The sequence below is a fragment of the Eschrichtius robustus genome, chromosome 13, assembly GCF_028021215.1.
Source record: "Eschrichtius robustus isolate mEscRob2 chromosome 13, mEscRob2.pri, whole genome shotgun sequence".
Lineage (NCBI taxonomy): Eukaryota > Metazoa > Chordata > Mammalia > Artiodactyla > Eschrichtiidae > Eschrichtius > Eschrichtius robustus.
The window spans coordinates 3,210,798-3,235,184 of record NC_090836.1 but is presented as its reverse complement, the minus strand read 5'-3'; the positions used below and the strand labels follow the sequence as shown (position 1 = coordinate 3,235,184).

At 52.7% G+C, this 24,387-nt stretch overlaps 1 protein-coding gene across 1 annotated transcript in view; it reads left to right on the top strand.

Annotated features, from left to right (window-relative positions):
* The window catches only part of IQSEC3 (IQ motif and Sec7 domain ArfGEF 3), a 98,059-nt gene that overhangs the window by 8,354 nt on the left and 65,318 nt on the right, over positions 1–24,387 (top strand). Inside the window, exon 2 of the mRNA XM_068560762.1 lies at positions 22,570–22,653. Within this exon, the coding sequence (XP_068416863.1) occupies positions 22,570–22,653 (84 nt within the window). The remainder of the gene's footprint in view (positions 1–22,569; positions 22,654–24,387) is intronic.

Genomic DNA, 24,387 nt, shown 5'->3' with positions numbered 1-24,387 from the left:
CCTCAATTCTACCTGTGAGTATGGAGAGCCCTCCTCCCGCTCTGCCCCCAGCCTCTGCCCAGTCCAGTCTTCAGCCTGGGAAGCTGCATTAAGAATGAAGCATGAGGGACCTCCCTGGCGGTCCAGTGGTTAAGACTCTGCACTTCCACTGCAGGAGGTGCAGGTTCGATCCCTGGCTGGGGAACGAAGATCCCGCATACCCCGCATACCGCGGCACAGCCAAACAAAAGAATGAAGCACGAGAAAGCCCTTGGAGTGTTTCACCTCAGACACCCACACACACAGGTTGAACCAGAAATGGGAAATGGACCTATGAGGATGGGAGGGAAAGGAAACCGGAATCGTGGCCATGTCTCCAGGTAGAAAGAGACAAAGGAGAGCTGGATTCTGGGGTCCCACTCTGGCCTGGGAGAAGCAACAGGAAGCCGCATCCAGCTCCAGGCCTCTCCTCTTTCTCTGCCAGGCAGTGGTGTCAGCTCTGATCAGGGAGACGTTTGGACCCTGCCGGGAGGTGAGTGGATGTGAGTCTGGCGTGGCTGCGTTTGTGGGACTGAGGGGGTGCGTCTGAGCGTGGGTGAGCGTTTTCCTGACTTGGGCTGGGGGAAAGGGGTGAGGACCCCATCACACAGCACAGGCCTTCTCCCTGTCTCCCCACCCCCGGGGCTCGTCACCCTGTCAGGATTCTGGGTTCCTTCTCCTTTTCTCTGCGTGCTTGTTTCTCTCTTCTGGCCAGCCAGTTCCTCCTATAAAATGGGGCGAGTCTACAGTGCCTCCACGCCCCGTTTTCTACCCCTCACTCTGCCTCGAGCGTGAAGGAGACCTGGCCTCTGGAGGCTGTGAGCTCCTGGGAAAAAGGCTGCCCGGACGGTGGGTGGCGTAGGGGCGAGACATCTGGGGGTCTAGTGACACACTGTGTTTGGAAGCTCAGGTACCAGCAGCAGCAAGATGCATGCCAAGCTGCAGCGTGATCTTCCCTGCACCTGACTTGGCCTAGCTGTGGCCAGGGACGGGCGCCCATGACCTCTCTGGGCTGGACAAGTCAGGTCAAACCAGCTGTCCCCCTGCCTCCAATCAGGAATGCACTCCCCATCCCAGCAGAGAGGCAAGGGAATTCCACCATTTCTTCTGTGATAAATGATTCCAAACTACCACAATTTTCATTCAACACATCAATCCAACACAATGATTATTTAAAACAGCAACAGCAACAAAAACTCTGCAGAGCAGTTGGGAATCTCTTGCCTATGTCTAGTTTCAGCGTTTCCAGTGCACAGCCTGGTCTTTACAAACGGAGACGCCCTGGTGCTTCCAAACCGGCTGGTTGGGCATCTTGGACATTCCTGGAGCTACTCAACTCGTAAGAGCCCAGGGGGGGAGGGCCAAAGGGAATTCCAGAGGCAGGTGAAGGCAACGCGCTGCACAGCACTGGATCGGGGTGGGGAGGGAGGCCAGAAGCCAGACTGAGCCCAGAAGCCAGGACTCCCGAGTTCGATTGCTGTGCCCACCCTCACAGACCCCAAGTGTGAGCTTGCAGCAAACCGCTCCCCCTTCGCTGGGCCTTGGTGTCCCCTCTGCCCAACGGGGACAATAAGTCTTTGCCCACCTTTGGGCCCCTCTCTGCCCTCAGTTCACTGAGTCTGTGGCAAAGCAGGGCTGTTCAGAGGCTGCTGCAGCAGAAAGCACTTACCTTAGATGGGCAAAGTGACTTGCAAATGGTAAGAGCCTTAGGAAGGGAGCTCAGAATCCACTCTCCATTTCGAGATAACAAAGGAGACAGACCCTGGGGCCGGGTGTAGAGCGGCCAGGTCCCGCAGGTCGGGGAGGGCGGGGTGAATTCTGCCGGGGCTTCCGGCTCCAGACTCCCAGGAATTTCCACGGGGCCACCTCTGGACATTCGCGCGTCGACAGCTGGAGGGGAGCGCTAAGGATGCAGCCCCCTCCTTCCCCCCCCCCCACCCCCCGCCCGGAGCCTGGGGAAGCCCTTCCGCGGGCGGCGCATCCCAGGGGCTCCGCGGGGGCGGACCCGCCGAGCCGGGCTCGCGGCTGCGTGGGCGGCCTGGCGAGCGGCCGGCGGGCGGCGCGGAATCTACCCGCCCACGCGCCCCTCGGCGCTTTCCAGCGGGGGCGGCAGAGCCAGCCCCCAGCCCGGCGCCCGGAAGCCGCGCGCCCGGCGCCCATCCCGGCGTGGCGGCTGCTGAGTCACGCGCCCGGGAAGCGCGGCCGCTGCCCCCCATCCCCACACCGCGCGCCCGGGCCCCGTGGGGCTGGGGAGGGGCGCGTCTCGCGGGTACGCTGCTCTCCTCCCCCCACCCCCGTGGCCCTCCCCCCTAGCCTGGCGAGCCGCCCGCCCACGTCGTCTGGGAGCATCCCAGCCGCCGCGCCTCCCGGGGGAGGAGCTTCCGGGCTGCGACCCCGCCCCAGACCCGACAGGCCGGGCCGCTGCCCGAGGGTGCGGGCGCTCCGGGCGGGACGTGCGCTGCTGTCCCGGCCTCCGTGGGCCACTGCCCGTGCTGGGGGGAAGGCCATCGCCTTCCTGGGGGAAGCCGCGGGGGCGGCTCGGAGGTTCGGGATCAGGGTGGTGTCAGGGAGGTCCGGTTCTACCGAGCATCCACCTCCCTAGCCTTCCTTGTACCCGAGTCACCTTGGCCAGAGAATCCCAGCTCCGTCTTAGCCTTCCATATCTATATTTGTATTTTGTACAAATACAAATCTTCGAGTTCTGGCTCAGCCTGTGATAACCATAGCAGTTCAGAAGGTGGCCTCGGGTTTGAACCCTGACTCGGTCATGTACTAACTGTGATCCTCAGCAATGACAGCCTTGGCCTCCTTGTCTGTAAAATGGGGCTAGGATTAGTGATAACCTCCCAGGACCGCTGTGAAAATTCAGAGTTGATGCCAATAAAGCACCGAGCAACCCAGGCGCCTGGCGCAGTGGGAACTCGAAGGACAGCAGTTATTTGGGGACCCCTCTGGCAGGAACTGGGCCAGAAAGTGATTTTTGAAGGTAGAGGCTTCCCGAGGGCTCCGAACAGGGCTCCTCCTTCCCTCCCTGACAGCCTCTCAAATATTTGAAGACGGTCAGTCCCCCTCCCTGGCCTTCTGGACCGCTCCCTCCAGCCGCCTCCTTTTCTTTCTCCTTTTCTTTCCGGTGAGCACACTGACGCCTACACCTTCTGCTCCACGTGGGTCTGGTGGTGTCTCTGCCCACCTGGTCACTGGCTTCTAGCTCCCAGAACACAGGAGCTGGAGACAGCCCTGTGGCCCAGGAGGTGTGGCCCGGCCAGCGGGGGCAAGGGGAGTCCCTCCCTCCCCCTTCCCCCTCCCCCTTCCCCCCTCCCTCCTCCCCCCAACCTTGCAGGTTCTGGACCCTGCCTGGCTCTGGATGGCACCTAGGAACCCACTGGCTTTCTCGGCCCCGGGCCACACAGATGGGACCTGTCAAACGAGGTCAACGAAAGTCCCTGGGCTCTCTCTGCTGTCCTTCCACTTCTGGCCACCTGTACTTCTCTGCAAGTGGCTTTCATTTTAACACCCAAAGAGCTGAACTTTTCACATGGCTCTGTTGGTTTTCATTTTGTTAATCTGGTTGTGTTCTTTTTAAAAGTTAATTTACTCTTTTCAAACAGGTAATACTTCGACAGAGTCCAAAATTTGGAAGATGCAAGTGTTTTCAGTGAAAAGGGTCTCCCCGCCCTTGTTTCCCACCCACTCACCCCTAACCCTACCCCCATCCGCTGTCCCCAGCAGCTACTGTTAGAAATTTCTTGTGCATCCTTCCAGGGATAGTCTATGTATATTCAAGCAAATATACATATATATATATATATATACTTGTTTAGATATGTGTATGTTTCTTTTTACACAAATGGTAGTATACTATATGCTATTCTGCACCTTGTGTTTTTTTTTCCCCCTAATAATAATCTATCCTGGTGATCCTTCCATATTCAGTATAAAAAGAGCTGTCTCATTCCTTTCAATAGCTGTAAAGTATTCCATTGTGTGGCTGTGAATCTAGGTCCTTTCTTCTCGTCTGCTGAGCGTGTAGAAGGCAAGCTCTGGGTAGCCTGCCTCTGTGTAATCATTTGGGGTGGGCTTTTCTGAGGGTGGGGTGGGTGGTGGATAGGTAGGCAGACATTATCCAGGGGCTCCATTTGAACTTGGCCCTCCAGCTGCGGACCTGCTGCTGGAGCCTCCTACAGACATTGGTAAATTGCGGTAGAAATAAGATTAAGGGAGCGGGCTTCCCTACCTGAAAACGCTTCACCACTCTTCCAGCTTGGAAGAGTTGTCTGCAGTCCTCAGGGCTGGGGGAGCTCCCAGGATATTATAATCTGGTTCAAAATGAGCTGAAAGTGAGCCCTACAGCCCCACCTCCTTCAGAAAGTCTTCCTTAACTGATCTAATAAACGGAGTTTCTCATCGCCTCTTCCCCTACTTCCCACCCCGGGCTGAGCACACTCCAGTCCTTGCTAACGATGAAATTAATTCTTCATTCCTGTGGCTTAAAAGTGCTTGTTTTCTTCTCTCCATAAGTATATGCTTACAGCATCTGTATTCTTTCTTTCACTTAACAAATATTTATCGATTATCTGCTGTGTGACACTTACTGTGCCAGGTACCAGGGTACAGCAGTGAGCAAAAAACCCCACATCCCTTCAGGAAGCTTATAGACAAAAAATAAACAAGTGTAAGAATGAAAACATAGAGTACGTCTGATGGGATAAGTGCTCTGGGGAGAAATAAAACAGAGCAAGGGGGCCTGGGAATAAAGGGATCTACAATTTCAGACAGGGTGCCCTGGGCAGGCCTCCTGGAGAGCTAAGACAGCACCTGAGAAATGCCCTGGAAGAGGGGTTCTGTGCCATCTGGGGGAGGAGCTTTCCTGGCCGAGGCAGGCGCAGCACAGAGGTGAGTGAGGGAGCCTGTCTAGTTGTTCAGGTAAGACAGGGGCAGAGGGAGCGCAGGGAGAGTGGTCTGAGGTGAGTCAGAGACTTTGGTGGGTGGAGGGAGGGTGGGAGCGTGCAGGGCTGCAGCAGATCTTGTAAGAGGTTCTCATCTGGTATTTCCAAATCCACCAGGCAGTGTTTGGAAAGGCGTGGGGACATTTTAGCTGTTGCAGTGGCTGGCAGGGTTAAGCGGGGGAAAGCATTGCTCTGCTGGCATTTAATGGGCAAAGGCTACAGCAAACACCCTCTAGTGCTCAGGACCATGCCCACAGGGAAGAATCTTCCTGCCCCAAATGCCAGCGTTTCTTGTTGAGAAACACTGATAGGGCCTTGGAACCTATTGTGAAGAGTTTGGCTTCCACATTAAGAAAAACTGGGAGCCAGTGGATGGTTTTAAGCAGAGAATGCTTCAAAGGGACCTCGGCTGCTGGGTTGAGCTTGGGTTGAGAATAGACTTGAGGAAGAAGAAAGCCAGCCGGAAGCAGGGAGATAAGGTAGGAAGTGGTTGCGAAGTCCAGGTACGAGACGGAAGTAGCGTGGACGAGAGGCCATGGCAGCAGGTGGTGATAAGCAATCAAACCACAGGACTTCCTGTGGGATTAACGTGGGTACGAGAGGAAGGGGAGTTGAGGATGAGTCCAAGAGTTTGGACTGAAGTTACTGGAAGGATGAGACGGGGACATCGGAGAGGGTCGAGTTTTAGCCACGCAAAGTTGGGGATGCCTGTGAGACGTGCACTGGAGAGGATTGGCAGGCCTTTGGATGGACTGGAGATAAAAATCTGGGAGGGCTTTTAAAGCCTCAAGGCTGGATGACACCACCACCGAGTGAGAAAAGAAGACCACAGAGGGCCGGCATGGAGCCTTGGAGCGCGCCGGTGGCAAGAGGTGGGCATGGGAGCTGAGACACAGAGCCAAAGAGGTAGCGGCAGAACAGCTGCAGAAGCACGAGGTGTCCCAGCGAAGAGGGGTCTCAGCGAGGACGGCGGGAGCAGAGTCACCTCCCGGAGGGGGTGAGCAGGGAGGAGAGTCCATTGTGCAGCGCGGAGGTCATTGGTGACCCTGAAAAGCACAGCTTGGGTGGAGCAAGGGGCAGGGCGGAAGCTTGTTTGGTGTGGGTTTAAGAGAGAAGGGAAAAGAGATTTAGACAAATCAACTCAGGGTAAAGAGTGGACCTTGACTAGGTCCTAATTCAGATGAAGCAACTGTAACAAGACATGTTTAAGGCCATCAGGGAAATTCGAACACAGATATTGGAAGTATTGTTACTTTAGTTAGCTATAATAATGATACTGTGATATCTTTTCAAAGTTCTTACCTGTTTAGAGATACATTCTGGGTGAAATGGTATTATTTCTGGGGTACGCTTTAAAATACTCCAGCAAAAAAGATGGGGGTAGAAGACTGGCAGAAATGTGTGTTTGAAATTTCTCTAAAAGGAAGTTTAGGGCTTCCCTGGTGGCGCAGTGGTTGAGAGTCTGCCTGCCAATGCAGGGGACACGGGTTCGAGCCCTGGTCTGGGAAGATCCCACATGCTGCGGAGCAACTGGGCCCGTGAGCCACAATTACTGAGCTTGCGCATCTGGAGCCTGTGCTCCGCAACAAGAGAGGCCGCGACAGTGAAAGGAAAGGCCCATGCACCGCGATGAAGAGTGGCCCCCGCTCGCCGCAACTAGAGAAAGCCCTCGCACAGAAACGAAGACCCAACACAGCCAAAAAAAATAAATAAATAAATTTAAAAGGAAGTTTAGAAGATGACAGAATGGGAGGGACTGCAGAAAGTGAGTATAGAAAACTCTTCGGTGAATTTTGCTAGAAAGAAGAGTAAAGAAATGGGGTGGTTCCTGCAGGGGGAAGAGGGTTCAAGACAGAAGATTGTTCTTGAAGCTGGGAGCAACGGTGGCATGTTTGTCTCAGCCAACTGCGGAGACTGGCCGTCCACAGGAGAGGCCCTACGCTGGACACTGCAGGGAGGCTAAGGAACACGGCCTCACTGCCTGGAGGAAAGGAATAATAATTTAACGAAAGCTAATTTTTTATCTTGCACTCACTGTGGGCTGGGCGTTGTGTTAAGTGCCTTACAAACTTTATCTCAATATATGTCTCAATAACTTCTTTTTTTTTAAATTTTTATTGGAGTATAGTTGCTTTACAATATTGTGTTAGTTTCTGCTGTACAGCAAAGTGAATCAGTTCTACGTATACATATATCCCCTCTTTTTTGGATTTCCTTCTTGTTTAGGTCACCACAGAGCACTGAGTAGAGTTCCCTGTGCTATACAGTAGGTTCTCATGAGTTACCTGTTTTATACATGGTACCAATAGATATATGTCAATCCCAATCTCCCAATTCATCCCACCCTGCTCCTTTCCCCCTTGGTATTCATGTGTTTGTTCTCTATGTCTCTGTCTCTATTTCTGCTTTGTAAGTAAGATCGTCTATACCAATTTTTCAGATTCCACATACATGCGTTAATTTACGATATTTGTTTTTCTCTTTCTGACTTACTTCACTCTGTATGACACTCTGTCTCAATAACTTCTACAGTTGGGGGGTGTGGCACAAGAGGGTCAGGAACCGCTGCCGCCCCCCACCTCGTTCAAGCAACCACCAAGAGGCAGCGTCCAGATTCAAACCTGGGGGTGTGATTCTGGCGTCATTGCTCTCAGCCTCTCTCCTCCTGCAGACGATTGCAGGAACAATTGCAGGAACATGCATCCAAATGGCCTCCGCCCTGGAGACTGTCGTTCAGGAGGAGGTTAGGGGAAGGAGGGCAGCCAAGTCTACTCTAAAGGAAGCTCTCAGGATTCCGATGCAGCTCCCCACTCAAGAACCATCAGAATAGATCAGCCTGAATCGGCTAGCTGGGGGCTGGGGAAAAAATGAAAATATGTTGAGGTGATGAGCTGAGCTGTACGGGAGAAAGGAATGTGGAGAGAGGGAAGCTGAGCGTATTATTGTTATTTAGGGATGGAAATTTTATTTAGGCTCCTCAAGGGCCGGAGTCCTATCTGTACCTCCATTTAACAAGTAGTCATTGAGTACCTACTGCATTTCAGGCTCTGCTGTAGGTGCTGGGGATTCACAGCGAACAAGTCAGACAAAGACTCGGCCATCATGGAGCTCACATGCGAGAGGAGAAGACAGATGTTAAACCAGGAAAGTAACTCATGTGTATATACACTCATAAGGACTATAAGGAAAAATAAGGGGGTGACTGGGAGGAGGGAGTTTGATAGGCAAGACCTCACTTAGGCGGTGACACTTGAGCAGAGAAATAAAGTGAAGGACAGAGTCATGGGAAGACCTGAGGGAAAAACATTCTGTGCAAATGCCCTGGGGCTGGAAGAAACACATGTTGAAAGAATAGGAGGGAAAGGTAGAGAGAGAGAGATAGGGTTGGAGGGGTCCTCCAGAGGGGTTTGTGGGGTGGAAGTTGTTTGGGTGGCGATTTTGAGCAGGGAGCAATGTGATCCACCCCTGCAGGAAAGTCAGGGGGCTCAAGGGGCAGAAAAGGGAGAGCAGCTTGCAGAGAGAGCCCCGCAGTGCAACCCACAGCCATTTTTTTTTTTTTTAAAAGGGAATGCTATTTATTTATTTATTTATTTTGGCTGTGTTGGGTCTTCGTTTCTGTGCGAGGGCTTTCTCTAGTTGCGGCGAGCGGGGGCCACTCTTCATCGCGGTGCGCGGGCCTCTGACTGTCACGGCCTCTCTTGTTGCGGAGCACAGGCTCCAGACGCGCAGGCTCAGCAGTTGTGGCTCACGGGCCTAGTTGCTCCGTGGCATGTGGGATCTTCCCAGACCAGGGCTCGAACCCGTGTCCCCTGCATTGGCAGGCAGATTCTCAACCACTGCGCCACCAGGGAAGCCCAACCCGCAGCCATTTGATCTTTACTCATTTATTCAGTCTTTCTTTCAACATCCACGTACTAATTTCTGCTGTGCGCTAGGCATTTATGTACGTCTTCTAATCTCATTTTCTCCATACAATCCTAATGGGAAGGTATTATTATCCCCATTTCACAGATGTGATAAGTGAGGCCCAGAAAGGTTAAGGTGACCCACCGAGGTCACACAGCTACAGTGGTGTCTTCAAGATTCACACACAAGCTTTAGCCTCGTACACCCTGACGTAGCTATCCCCACCCTAGGGGAGTCCCCTGCGTTGGGGAAGTGCCTCTCAAGTCAAGGCCTGATTGGGAACTTGGCTCAGTGTTCAGGGACACAGAGGCTGGTGGCCCCACATGACACATCCATGTGACAGTTGTTCATGCTGTGGGCCTTTGGCCCACTCATCTCTGTCTTGCCGTGAGGACTGGGCTAGAGGACAGGCAGAGTGTCACCCACGTGTAGCCATGGATGGATGATTTGCAAGTCCCCACAGGACATCGTATCCCTCCATGGCCCACGTGGTCAGCAGGGTTCAAGGAGGGTTCATGTAAGGGATGAAACATCCCTGGTCTCAGTCCTCTGCATGTGTGTGTGTGCGCGCACGCATCTGCACCTGCAGGGTTGCATGTGAAAATATGTATATGTGCGTGTGTGTGTCTACACAGCGAAGAGTGAGTGCATGTGCATCCATCACATGTGTGTGCAGGATTGTGCGTGCATAGGTTTGGGGTGTCCACAGCCACACCAGTGGGGAGGCAGGGATCGAATGCCGCTGTTCCCAAACCTACAGCTTGCGGGCTCTTCGGGAACCGAGCTATCCCCCTGCAGTTGGAGAAGGGGCCTCGGTGGATTCCGCCCCAGAGCATCCGTGGCTTCCTGGCTGCTCCGTGGGGCGCACTCCTAGGATGAGAGGAACTTGGCTCAGTGCTGGTTCCACCCCTAACCAGCTGTGTGACCTTGGGAAAACCAGATCACTTCTCTGTTCCTTATCTGCAAACGGGAATAACTAGATCTAACCCAGGTACAAAGATTAAAAGATGTGTGAGAAGATGCTGTATAAACGGTGAGGTGGTGGACTGAAGGGAAGAGACGGCAGCCTTGTGTGTCCAGCACAGTGCCAAGCGTGATAAGGAACACATTGGCCACAAAAGCAAAAAGAAACAAGTGGGAGGCTATCAAACTAAAAAGCTTCTGCACAGCATGGAAACCATCAACAAAATGAAAAGGCAACATTCCGAATGGGAGAAAATATTTGCAAATCATATACTGATAAGAGGTTAATATTCAAAATATGTAAAGAACTCATACAACCCAATAGGAAAAAATAAACAATCTGATTAAAAAATGGGCAGAAGGAGCTTCCCTGGTGGTCCAGTGGTAAAGAATTCGCCTTCCAATGCAGGGGATGCGGGTTTGACCCCTGGTCGGGGAACTAAGATCCCACATGCTGTGGGGCAACTAAGCCCACCTGACACAACTACTGAGCTCACGCGCCTCAACTGGAGAGGCTGCGTGCCGCAAACTACAGAGCCCACGCACTCTGGAACCCGCGTGCCACAACTAGAGAGAAGCCCGCACGCCGCGATGAAGAGCCCACGCGCCACAATGATAAAATGATCCCGCGTGCCTCAGCAAAGATCCCAGGTGCCACAACTAAGACCCGATGCACCAAAAGAAAAAAAAAAAAGGGCAGAAGACCTGAATAGACATTTTCCCAAAAAAGACAAACTGACCAATAGACACATGAGAAGATGCTCAACATCACTGATCATCAGGGAAATGCAAATCAAAACCACAATGAGGTGCCTCCTCACACCTGTTAAAATGGTCTTCATCAATAGGACAAGAAATAAGTGCTGGTGAGGGTGTGGAGAAAAGGGAACCCTTGTGCACTGTTGGTGGGAAGGTAAATTGGTGCAGCCACTATGGAGAACAGTACGGAGGTTCCTCAGAAAATTAAAGATACAGCTACCATATGATCGAGTAATTCTACTTTGGAGTATTTATCCAAAGGAAGCGAAAACAGGATCTGGAAGAGATATCTGCCCTCCCATGTTCATTGCAGCACTATTTACAACAGCCAAGTTATGGAAACAACCTAAATGTCCATCAATGGATGAATGGATAAAGAAGATGTGAGATATATATATATTCCACACAGTGGAATATTATTCAGCCATGAGAACGAAGGAAATCCTGCCTTTTGTGACAACGTGGACGGACTTGAGGGCATTATGCTAATGAAATAAGCCAGACAGAGAAAGACAAATACTGCATGGTATTACTTGTATGTGACTCTTACAAAGAAAAAAAAAGTCAAACTCATAGAAACAGAATGTGGAAAAGTGGTTGCCAGGGACTGGGGGTGGGATGGGAGAAATAGTGAGAGGCTGGTGAAAGGGTACAAACTTTCAGCTGTGAGATGAATAAGGTCTGAGGAGCTGGTGTAAGGCATAGTTGATAACGCTGTGTTGCATAATTGAAAAAAAAAAAAACAAGAATGCACTAGACCCAGGCAGACTCTGCCCTCAGCCCAGCAAACATCGAACAGGTAATCAGTGGCCAGCCCGGTGCATGGGATGGGGATGCGGACACCCCAGATGTGGTGTTTGCCGTTTGATTGGGAAATAGAGCATCTCGTTCAAGAATGGAGTGACCTCTAGTTACTACGACGGTGGGCTGTGAGCTGAACATTTTCTCGTTTAGCTAATTCTAAAGGCACTCAGGCTTCCTGTTCGGTCCACCGCGTGCCCCAGCCTCTGCTGTGGCAGCAATATACCCTGGGGCTGGGCCCAGGCCTCTGCCTTACCTGTGAAATGGGGGACAGCATCTCTGCCTCTCCAGTCCGTCGTGTTGTGTGTGTGGCCGTGGGTTCCTGGCAGGCAGTGTGGACACGCTGCGTGGACAGACAGGCCGGCCGTTGTGGAGCGTCCGCTGTCTTCTGGGCTCCATGGGCGACTCTGAGTGAGGACGAGAGACGGTTTTCCTGTTGGGGATGGGATGCCTTGATGCCCTCTTCAGGAAATGTGAAAAGGAGACGGGGTCGCTGTTTGTAGTTTGAATTGGGTGGAAAATTTGCGAAACCCGCACATAAGTGAGTCCAAGCCGCTTCCTCTCTCTCCGCAGAGGCCCCTCGTCCGTGCCATGTGAGTAAGGGCCGTGAGAGTGTCCACCTGGCAGGGGTACTGGGTGTGGAAGAGCTGTAGTCATTCCACTGAAATCAGATTCAGAGACTGGTCTCTCCCTGAAGCGGCTTACAGCCTAGTGAGGAGGGAAACGCCCACAGTCCACAGGTGAGAGCTGTTAGGAACCAGCCCAAGACCTGGTGTCCGAAAACCACCCCGGGTCAGCAAGCAGAACAGCATCCGTCTGCGCAGAAGTCGCTTGCCGGGGCGGCTCTTCTGCGCATCGCGGTGGCTGGCCGGGCCTGACTGCACCGGGAAGTTCACTTGCAGGATGTTCACGAGCACGGCCTGGCCAGCTGCTCTTGGCGTTGGCCCCTCTCCTCGCCTTGGACTCCTCCCCGCAGGGTTCCTCCGACCACCACGAAAGCCACCGGGCACACCACTTCCCCGGAAGCCAGGGGCTGGGGTGCTTCAAGAAGGAAGGTTGGGCTGGGAAAAGTCGAGTCAATGAGGAACTGAGACGGTCCGGCTGGATTGGCAACCGAATCGCTGGGGGACTCCCTGGGGGGCTCCCTGGGGAAAGCTCTGTTAGGGCTCCAGGGAGGAGCCGCGTCCCAGCAGGTTGGCAGGAGATCAAGGTGAAAGGAAGCACCTGCAAGCAAAAGGTGGGGGGAGGCAGTTGTAGGGAAAAGTAGTGTGTCTAGGATGAGAGATTTGATGAGCAAAAGCCTGTGCCAGGGGCTTCCCTGGTGGCGCAGTGGTTGAGAATCTGCCTGCCAATGCAGGGGACACGGGTTCGAGCCCTGGTCTGGGAAGATCCCACATGCCACGGAGCAACTAGGCCCGTGAGCCACAACTACTGAGCCTGCGCGTCTGGAGCCTGTGCTCCGCAACAAGAGAGGCCGCGACAGTGAGAGGCCCGCGCACCGCGATGAAGAGTGGCCCCCGGCTCGCCACAACTAGAGAAAGCCCTCGCACAGAAACGAAGACCCAACACAGCCAAAAATAAATAAATAAATAAATAAATTCAAATAACCTTTAAAAAAAAAAAAAAAAAAAAGCCTGTGCCAGCGACAGCATTGAAGACCAGCGGGGGAGGAGAGGGCCTGATGATGGGGCTTGGAGAGGAGGGCGCACCCCTCTCCTGAGATGGAAGGGAGAGAGGCAAGGGTGGCAGAAGGGGGACATTAACACAGCTGACACAGGGACTTCCCTGGCGGTCCAGTGGATAAGACTCCACGCTCCCAATGCAGGGGGCCCGGGTTCCATCCCTGGTCAGGGAACTAGATCCCACATGCATGCCAAAACTAAGAGTCCACATGCCACAACTAAAAAGGATCCTGCATGCCGCAACTAAGACCCGGCACAACCAAAATAAATAAATATTTTTTAAAAAGGAAGAAAAAAACAGCTGACACTTATTAAGCACTTACTGTGTGCCAAGTCCTATTGTAAGTGCTTTGCGTGTCTTAACTCATTTCACCCTCAAAACGCTTTAGAGAAGTTCTATTGTTAACCCCATTTATAGATGAGGAAACCGAGGCAAGGCTGTACCGAGGAGTTTGGCAGGATGACGCAAGGAGTCTGGCTCCAGGCAGTGAGAAAAGGAGGGCGGGGCGGGCCACCGCTGGGGGGCGCGGCCAGCAGCTCCTCTCCAAGACCACCGCAATCGATCGGAGAGATGGAGCAGCCTTAGTAATCAATCGCAGGAGGAGGGCTTTTGCTTAGAAGAATACTTTCCCAGTTGTTGTTTTTTAAATAAATTTATTTATTTTTGGCTGCATTGGGTCTTCGTTGCTGTGCGTGGGCTTTCTCTAGTTGCAGCGAGCGGGGGCTACTCTTTGTTGTGCGCGGGCTTCTCATTGCGGTGGCTTCTGTTGTTGCGGAGCCTGGACTCTAGGCTCGCGGGCTCAGTAGTTGTGGCTCGCGGGCTCAGTAGTTGTGGCTCGCGGGCTCAGTAGTTGTGGCACATGGGCTTAGTTGCTCCGCGGCATGTGGGATCTTTCCGGACCAGGGCTCGAACCCGTGTCCCCTGCATTGGCAGGCGGATTCTTAACCACTGCACCACCAGGGAAGTCCCTCCCAGTTGTTTTTTAAAACAAGAAAACTTATTCCCCCAGCCCCCAAATCAAACCCAATGGGCGTCTCTAACACATAATCAGACCAAATCGTAGCTGCACTGGTTGAAGTGGAAGGTCCAAGCCCTGCCTTCTCCACTTGCCTCCTGACCTCGGGGTGGGCCCTGGGGCAGCTGGTGGGGCTCCTCAGGGCACAGGAGAGAAGCACAGCGTTTCCACAAGACCAGACTTGTTCATATGAACGTTCAAAGAGCCAGCAGCGTGTTTTCAGGGGAAACCCCTCTGAAAAGGAGAGGCAGGCAGCTTTTTTCCCAGACTCTGTAACCCCTATTCCTTGGCGGGGATGTGGACTTGATGACCTTTAAAGCTCCCCCAAAGGAGACTGAGCAGAGAAGGAAGGAGAAGCAAAGCCTGGTGAGAGGGACGCCCATCCGAGCTTTCAGCCTTCGTCAGGCTCGGGGCAGAACACTGGAGCCCGCGGGCCTACCTGACCAGGGTGACATTTCTGTAGCTTTTTGCCCCTGGCTGCTGGGACATCCGTCATCACTTGCCTTATTAAGACCTTTCCAAAGCTTTCTGAGGAGGACTGTGCAGTTGCAGATGGCACCAAGGGGCAAAGGAAGCCCACCCCTTCCTCTGCGCTCCGGGGCCTGCAGGGGGGGGGGGGCCGGGAGGAGGGAGGGGGGATGGCGCCTGGTAGGTCTCTGATGGCAGCAGAGCTGCGGCTGCGGAGTCCCTCGTTGGCTCAGACTGATATCAGTAATAGTCATTATAAGATTGTGCATCTGTGCAGGGCTTATTAGGTTTCTCCCAAGGCGGTTTCACATTCAAAGTCTTACCAAATCCCCATAACTCAGTGAGATAAACAGGACAGGGATAAGAGCCTTGTTTACAGCGACTTGACCTTCCCCCCCGGGCCAGCGGCGTGGAGAGGGGGCTGGGTCTCCACCACCAGCTCCACACTGTTGCTTCTGCCCTTCCTGGAACCCTCAGCCCCAGGCCTCGGGCCAGCGTTTCCCCAGCTCACCCACCCCACCCCCAACTTTGTCATTGTCCTGCTTTCTGGCCTCCTGGACTCCTCTGGCTCAGTTACGAGCCATCTGGTCTCTGAAAATCCAAGCTAGCAGTTGAAGGGAAGGAAAGGAAAAAGTTGGTGTTTTTTCCTGCTGCTTGGAGGGGGGTTAATAATTAGGTGATCGGGGGCAATGGGAAGAGGGAAGTTAGAAATTATTCTCAAGACTCTTGATGAAGTATCAAGAAGTGAGAAGGGGGAGAAAATATTTTGGTCTTACAAAAATCAGCCATATTAAGGTGCAATTACACACTAAAATTCTCCCATTTTAAGCGTGTAGGTTGATGATTTTTGTCAAATGTCTATAGTTGTGTAGCTACTTCTCAAGCTATGGAACATTTCCATCACCCCGATGACCCCTCGTTCCCTTTTCACTTTAATCTCTCCCCTCCCGTATCACTGAAACTGATCTGCTTTCTGTCACTATTGTTTTGCCTTTTCTAGAGTCTCATACAAATGGAATCATACACTGTGTGGACTTTTGTGTCTAGTATCCTTCACTTAATATAAGGCTTTTTTGAAATTCATCCACGTTGGTACATACATGAGTAAGCTTGTTCCTTTTCATTGCTGAACAGTATTCCATTGTATGGATATACTACAATTTGTTTATCCATGGATATTTAGGGTTGCTGGGTTTTTTTTTTTTAACGTGAATCTTTAATTTTTTTTGTCATAACTGTCTCTACATGTTTTTTAGAACACATGGTCCATATGTGTGCACGATACATCATTTACTCAATTTACTGACAATGCTTGGTGTGCATATATATTTGTGCCCTCCTTGAATTAACTCTGGGCCAACTCCATCCCACTCCTACTCCTCTGGCCGGGCACAGACGCTCACAAAGTGGGAACCACTCTTTTTTTTTTTGGCCGCACTTCATGGCATGTGGGATCCCAGTTCCCTGACCAGGGATCGAACCCACGCCCCCTGCATTGGAAGCAAGTAGTCTTAACCACTGGACCACCAGGGAAGTCCTGGGAACCACTAATTTTAGTCACACAACTCAAGAAATGAATATTCAAACCCAAACACTTACATGGATGTATAACTTTTTTTTTTTAATTTTATTTATTATTTTTGGCTTCATTGCTGGGCACAGGCTTTCTTTAATTGCGGCGAGCGGGGGCTACTCTTCGTTGCGGTGCGCGGGCTTCTCATTGTGGTGGCTTCTCTTGTTGCAGAGCATGGGCTCTAGGCACACAGGCTTCAGTAGTTGTGGCTCGTGGGCTCAGCAGTTGTGACACATGGGCTTAGTTGCTCCACGACATGTGGGGTCTTCCTGGACCAGGGATTGAACCCGTGGCCCCTGCATTGGCAGGCAGATTCTTAACCACTGTGCCACCAAGGAAGTCCCGGATGTTTAACTTTTTTACTGTATTTTATTTTATCGTGGTACGAACACTTAATACAAGATCCACCCTCAACAGATTTTTGGGTGTACAATGTAACTGTAGGCACAATGTTGTACAGCAGGTCTCTAGGATGTATTCATCTTGCGTGATTGGAACTTTATGCCTGTTGACTAGCAATTTCCCATTTCCCTCTCCCCTCCCCCATCCCTGGTAACCACCCTTCTGTTCTCTGATTCTGTGGGTTTGACTATTTTAGGTTCCTAGTTTATTTATTTATTTATTTATGGCTGTGTTGGGTCTTCGTTTCTGTGTGAGGGCTTTCTCCAGTTGTGGCAAGTGGGGGCCACTCTTCATCGCAGTGCGCGGGCCTCTCACTATCACGGCCTCTCTCGTTGCGGAGCACAGGCTCCAGACGCACAGGCTCAGTAGTTGTGGCTCACGGGCCTAGTTGCTCCGCGGCATGTGGGATCTTCCCAGACCAGGGCTCGAACCCGTGTCCCCTGCATTGGCAGGCAGATTCTCAACCACTGGGCCACCAGGGAAGCCCTCTTTTTATTTTGATGAAGTCTAATTCATCAATTTTTTTCTTTTATGGTTTGTGCTTTTTGTGTCATATCTAGGAAATCTCTGTGTCCTCTAAGTCACAGATTTTCTCCTATGTTTTCTTTGAGAAGTTTTATACTTTCATCTGTTATTTTAGGTCTATGATCTATTTTGTATTAATTTTTATATATGGTGCAAGTTATGAATTGAAGTCCATTTTTTGCATATGGATATTCAATTGTTTCAGCACCATCTGTTAAAAAAATTAGTATCCCTCATTGAATTATCTTGGTACTTTTACCACAAATCAATTTACCAAGAATCAACTGATGTTTGAATCTATTTCTAGCCTCTCTGTTTGGTTCAATCAATCTGTATGTCTCTCCTTATGCCAACATCAAATTCTCTTAATTTGGGCAGCTTTATTTTAAGTCTTGAAAGCACACAGTGTATGTCCTATAACTTGTTCTTGTTTCTCAGAGTTGTTGTGACTATTCAACCTCTCCCACCCCCCACGAATAGGAGTGACTTCTGAGAAAATAAGGTCATCTTTTCCTCCTATTACCATGTTTAGATAGAGAAGGCTTCCTGGAGGAGGTGATAAAGTTAAGAAAAGGGGGAGGTGGGAGGAGCCCAGTCTCCAGGCTCTACCGGCACTGGTGACGGTGGCACCAGGATGGGTCGGGGCGAGGACGGTGCTGGGAATGATTTTATGATTTCTCCCTTTTCCTGAAGCTCAAGACTGCTCTGTTGGAGAGGTTCCCTGGCTGTCTCCTTCCAGAGCCTGGGGCTTAGAGCTGCTGTCTTCAGCTTGGTGAAGGGGAGGGGGTCCTCCTTCAAAGCTGTCCCACTGGGATCCTGGCTTTTCCTCCTCAGTTCTCCTGCTGGGCGTCCCCTCCTCCATCCTCCGCCACTTCACCCACTGCGTCACCGCACGCCTCATCAGTTCGTCTCAACTACTCCGCTGTGTTGATGGCCGAGCAGTGGAATCCTGAGTCTCAAACTAAATAGAGACGTGGGAAACTGTAGGTGCACAGCCTCCCGTGGCTCGGAGCCTGGCCTGGCTACAACCTCATTAGCTCCTGGCAGCTCTTGGTGCTTCTTCTCCCTCCAGCCAGCTGGCCTCTGAGGTCTCTGCCCTTCCCCAGGCAGCACCACCACTCTCTTCTCCGCTTCCTGGCTCTTTCAGAGTAAGAAACGGGGTCCTCTTCCAGATGAACCCCAGCTTCTCCTCTTCCTTCAGGCCCACGCTGACTCCTTGGAAGGCCCTTAACCCCCATCTTGCTTGGGTGATGCCCTGAAATGCCCCGATGGCCCGCTCCTCTCATCCCCTGAGAACTCCATGCTCCTTCCCAGCCCAGCCTGGCAGCAAGACCAGGGATAAACCACACACTGAAACCCTCGTTCTGGGTCCAGACTGCCCCGCTCTAGGCTCACCACATCCACCCACAATCCAGCCACCCCATCAGCACTCATCAACTTGGGGCACCTGGGATCACTAAAGCCAGGGAGGACTGAGTTCTGCCTAAAGTCAGGGGCCCTGGGATTACGAACCCGAGAAATAAGCTTTCAGCCTGGATACCATACGCCTCCCTCCTTTGGAATTCCAAGGGCCCAGGACCGAGAATGGGTTGTGTTCTTTTTTTCAGAGGGGCCCCCTTCCATTGCCAACTTACTGGGGCCTCTCTGTTCCAGATCTCCGAGGGCCACCGCCTTGGGCTGCGAACTGCACAGACCGCGAGGTGAATGATGCAGCGTGGCAGCTCTGGGAAAGCCCCTCCCGGGCTCCTGCTCTGGGCCGGGTTGGGGGCTGTAGGATTCCAAGGTCTGGCTCATGTTCCTGGTGCACCTTGAAGGGTCCCCCTCACCCCAAAGCGCAGCGGTTGCACTCAGGCCTGTGAGCACAGGCTTTCCTCCTCTCTTTACTTCCCCAGCAGCAAGGGGACACAGGCCTGCCTCCTAGGTCCTCCACCTAAATGCCCAGCATCCTCGGGATTTGCTCCACCTGCTGAGCCTGTTTCCACCACAATGAAATGGGGATGCAGGGATGTTGCAGGTTGCCATCTGCCCTGGTCTGATGAATTAGGTGCCAAGGGCAGAGGTCTGAGAAGCGGGTCTGAGAGCAGCAGGTTCTCGCTACGTGGAGGGGACGTTTTCTGCCTCCTGGTGCTCACAAAATGCAGCACTGGCTGACTTCAGGCATGCAGAGAGCGCCCTTCGTGGAAGAAAAATTCTTCCTTCCTTTCTGTCATTTGAGCTGATGAAATTAAAGGCTGGGTCAGAAAAGTGAATGAATAAAACGTTTGCTCGTATGACCCTTACCTTTATGATGTGCTTGTACATTCACTGTTGTATCTGCTCCCCTAAAAGCCCTGCCAAGTGAAGGATTTACTATTATCCTAGTTTTACTGGTGAGAAAACTGAGGCTTCGGGAGATAAAGGACCTGACGAACCTACACAGGGGTTGTGATCCGCTTGTGGAGAGCTGATGAACCCAGCACAGATCCCAGCACCTAATCGGGGGTGGGCTGGGGGCAAGGCCTCAGGCCAGCTGTCCTGGGTTCTGTGGACAGGCCCCCCTGCCTCACATCTGGACAGGCTGTGATGGGTGGTGCCGCCCCGGGGACACTGTCTCGTCCCTTCTGTCCCCCACTTCCCTTCTCAGCCTCTGGTGCCCGGTGGTCTGGTGCCTCTGGTATGGGGGCAGTGCCCCCAGGGAAGGCGGGAAGAGAGGGAGGCAGAGAGGAGGGGCTGTGACCTGTAGGCCAGGGATTCAGGGATCAGCTCAAGCGCGGTGGCAGGACAAGCCTCGGACTTGGGCAACGGTGGACAAACCAGGCGATGATCCCCCTGCCCATGTTCTCATTACGGCTGGAAAAAGTTCCGGCTTCAACCAAGCAGGAACTCCATCGTTGGTTGACGTGGATGCCCTCTCTGTGGGTGGACTCCCTGAGGCGTGGGATGCTCTTTTGCACGCTCACGCACTGAGCACCAGCGGTGTGTACCCGGCACCGGGCTAAGCAGCGGGGACTCCCGTCCAGGGCGTGGGGCCTGGGCGTGAGTGTCCACTGGCCATGAACCTTATAAAGTAGAGTAATGGGCACAATCCTTGAAACCTGCCTGCCTGGGCTTTAGGCTCTCCTGCTAACTAGCTGTGTGACCTTGGGCAAGTCACTTACATCCTCTGAGCGTTGGTTTTCTCATTTGTATAAAAGAGGATGATAACACAGACCATAACGAGTTGTCATGAGAAACGAGGCATGTGTTGAACGCGTGAGAGTTCATCTGTGGTTCACAGACTCCCCGGGCCTCCGCTTCCTCATTTGGAGACCGAGGAGGAAGTTTTGTTGGATGCTGTTTTGTGAGTTTTAACAAATTAACACATGGAAAGTGCTTAGAACAGTACATGCCACATAGTAAACACTGTAAAGTGCTGAAATACGATTATTAGTATTTTGCTGCCCTGACTTTGTCATCTATCATCTGTCTGTTTATCCGTCTATCTATCCATCCATCCATCTATCTATATCTCTCCATCCATCCATCCATCCATCTATCTATATTTATCTATCTATCTGTCCATCCATCCATCCCTCTCTATCTATCCATCCATCCATCCATCCATCTATATCTATCTATCCATCCATCCATCTATCTCTATCTATCTATCTATCTCTAGCCCTTATTTGTACTTTACTAGCTTTTCCACTAATATCCTCTTTCTGTCCCAGGATCCCACCAAGGGCACCACATGGCAGTTAGTTATCACGTCTTAGTTTTCTCTGGTCTGTGACAGTTTCTGTCTCTTTGTGGATTTCAAGACCTTGACAGTTTTGAGGAGGACTGGTCAGATATTTTGTAGAATGTCCTCGATTTGGGTTTGTCTGACGCTCTCCCACGTTTGGACTGGGTTATAGGTTTGGGGGAAGGATACCACGGAGGTGACGTGCCTTCCCATCACTTCTCCACTTTTTTCTTCCAATTTTATCTCTAACGGGAATGAATTCTTGGGGTTCCTCTGTGTGGGTTCTCCTCTGAGGTGGAGGGAAGGGAAGTCTTGGGCTGACTTAAGCTAAGACCTGCCCAGATCAGGCACTTGGACGGTGACCTTGGGCAGGGCAGGGGGCCAGGGTGGTCGGAGGTGGGTAGCATGAAATTAATCCCAGAAGGAGGCACCGAGGGGGGTGTCTATTGGGAAGCCCCTGGCCCAGGCTGAGAAGGCCCATGGGCAGGAGGTGGATAGAGAGGAAACGGGGGAGGGGCTGAAGGCAAACTCCTCCTCCCAGCTGGACTGTCCTGAGGGACCCCATCAGTAGGAACCCCAAAAGAGACTGCAACCCCCAATACACTGCCAGCCCGAGCCTGAGGTGCAGAAGGACTTGGAGACATCCAGGCTTATGTCTCCCATTGCACGTGCCAACGCAGCCGCAACTGGGGACCTGGGAGGACCACGTGGAGAGTGCCTCAATGCTGCTCAGGGGAGCGGCTCCCAGCCCTGGGAGGTTGATCAGAACAGAGCCCTTTCGGGTCTGACTTTCTCTGACTCCTTGATGGTGACTGCTTGCCAAAGGGGAGAAGGCAGGAGGTCAGCATAACTTTATGCAAAAGTAATTTCAGGGGAGTTCCCTGGCGGTCCAGTGGTTAGGACTCGATGCTCTCACTGCCAGGGCCCGGGTTCAATCCCTGGTTGGGGAACTAAGATTCCACAAGTCGCACAGCACAGCCAAAAAAAACAAAAACAAAACAACAACAACAACAAAAATAATTTCAGTGTTAAGTCTCAAGGTGGCTCAAGACAGGTATTAGAATCCCAGCCTCGTAACAACGGAAGGACCTTGGAAATTGTGTAGTCGAATGGCTCTCAATTCTGGCTGCCCTTAGAAAATCACCTGGGAGCTTATAAAATGTCCTGCTGCCCCTGACCCAGGCCAGCCCAAGTGAATCCGTAGTTTAAAAAGTCTCCTGGAGAGATTAGTAAGCAGCTGGGGCTGGGAACCACTCCTGTGGTTCATTAGTAAATAAGCTGAAACCCAGGAAAGGTGAACCAGGTATCGCAACCCGAGCCACCTGTAGCGGTGGCCCCAGAACCCGGATCTCCACCTTCCGGTCGGCTTTTTCACCCACATCAGACAAATCTCTCATCCAGCTGGCAACTCTAAAGCCTCTATGAGTGCTTTGCCTCTTTGCATATGATTAGCTTAAAAATGTTCACTGCATGCAATTCTGTGCATCTTGGATGAATAGACCTAGTTCTGCCTCGCTGGTCGGACCTTAATGGGGGAAAGGGTTATAGAGGGCTAACCGTGATAATGACAAAAGATACAGCCAAGTAAATGTTACGTCACATGGAGGAGCCTACGGCAGGGATCGGGGCGCAGAAGCAGAGGAGGTCAGGGGGCTGCAAACAGGAGGCAGTGTTTGCACTGACTCAGTGCTGCACGTCCTCCCCTGGGTAGTGTTTGGGACCTTGGTGTTACCCAGGGGCAAGGTGTTGGGGCAGGAGCGCCTTGGGGTCAGAGGGCACTGACCTTCTTCCTCTGCTCTGCCCTCAGGAATGAGACCGTGCTGCACCAGTTCTGCTGCCCAGCCGCCGACGCCGAGCAGAAGCCCGCCTGCTCCGACCTGGCCTCCCAAAGGTGGGAATAATTGCCGGACGGTCCTCCCTTCCCCACCCCCACTGTCCTTCCCCCTCCAAGCAGAGCGCACACCAGGGCCCTACTCGGCCTCTTCCTCCCGAGTCGCGTGGTTTTTTTGTTTGTTTTTACCTCCTCCCTCATAGTTCCATCTCTCCGTCCTTCCTCTGGACCCCAGACGAGCAATTCCCAATTTTTAGGTCATGATACCCTGCTGTGCAAATCCCAAACCTGTGCTCCTTCCCACTAAGCAGCCTGTAAAAAATTCACCTTTTTAAACGTCAGGGGAAATTAGCTTGATTATATCTATACGTCTCACGTGGTGGGTTGTCTGGCACCCGAAGGTGCCCCACCAATAATAGTACCCATCCTGCCTCTCATATCCAAGATTTGCATTTTTCTCTCTAACCTTTCTCCTTCCACAAAGGAGCCAAGGTAACTTTGATTTGAAGGTTTGTCGTGCTCCATTGGGTTTGCCGACCACCTGGGAAGGGAGGGGGCCCACTGAGAAGTCAGGTCTGGAGTCCTGTCCCAGGCTCTCCTCCCTGCCCTGTTCTGCGTCATTCACCCACCCTCTCTTTTCCCCGCAGGCTCTCTCCATCACTTTCGTTCTTCCCCTCCCCTCCATCATCCACCCCCTCTGACCCTCCACCTCTCCTCCTCCCCTGCATCAGCGTCCTCTCCCCACCCCCCCCCCCCCCCCCCCGTCTCGACCTGGAGCCGCCCCCTCTGTAGTGGCCACACTTTGTCCTCTCCTCTTTCCCCCAAGTTTTCCATCTCAGTTCAGTGCATTTCTCTTTTGTTTGCTTGTTCTTTACTTCCCTGGGGGTCAGGATACTCGGATTCCAGCCTGAAACGCACCCCCTCTGCAGTCTCCTCTTGTTGGAATGAACTTGGGCAAGTTCCTGGATTCCCCTGGACCCCACTTTCCCCATCTGTACGATGAAGGGGCTGGTCTATGTAGGGAGCAGCATGACTTCCCATCTCACCGAGGCTTCTGGGCTGCTCAGAGCCTGGACGGGCTTTAGGACCCGTCTCACGGGAGGGCAGCAGAAGGTTCTAGCCACGAGCACCCTGGCCCAGACCTGCTGCACTAAGGGCCACCTCCAGGTTTAAGCCTCAGTGGTTCCATGATCCCTTCATTCCTTGGGAAGTAACTGGGCAGTCATCAGAGATGGTAGCTGGTGGGCTTGGGGATGGAAAACCTCCCCAGAAAGGTGTTACTGCTTGTTTTCCCTCAAAGGGAGTCCGAGCGGGTTGGGAGAGGCAGGACCCTGGGGAGGGAATGGTGGGAGGGATGTTGTGCCCAACATCCCTGTTCCCAGCCTTATCCGTGACCTTCAAGCCCCTCCCTTCCCTGTGACCAGCTGTCCCGCCCACAGAGAGCATACCCAATCCCTCCCCCCACCCCGCCCCGAGTTACTGTAAGGAGGTGCCGAGGTCAGAGGCCTTGTGTGCTGTCCGAGCACACGGTGCTGGGTCATCAGGCCCTCAGGGCCACGCTGCGGAGACCCTGGGCTGGGCTCTGAGACAAGCCAGCCTCCTCCCACTGCTCAGCCTGGGTTCCCACCGGCTCAGCAGGGCTCCGGGCCGAGATGGCCTCCTCTGGGGTTTTCAGGGATAAGCCAGGTGGTCTCTACAGGGGGCCCAGTAAGGACTCCACGCCATCAGTCAGAGCTCAGGGTCAGGGTCTTTGGTGTGTGAGTGCAGGGCTGGCCACCTCCCTCCTCTGCAGCT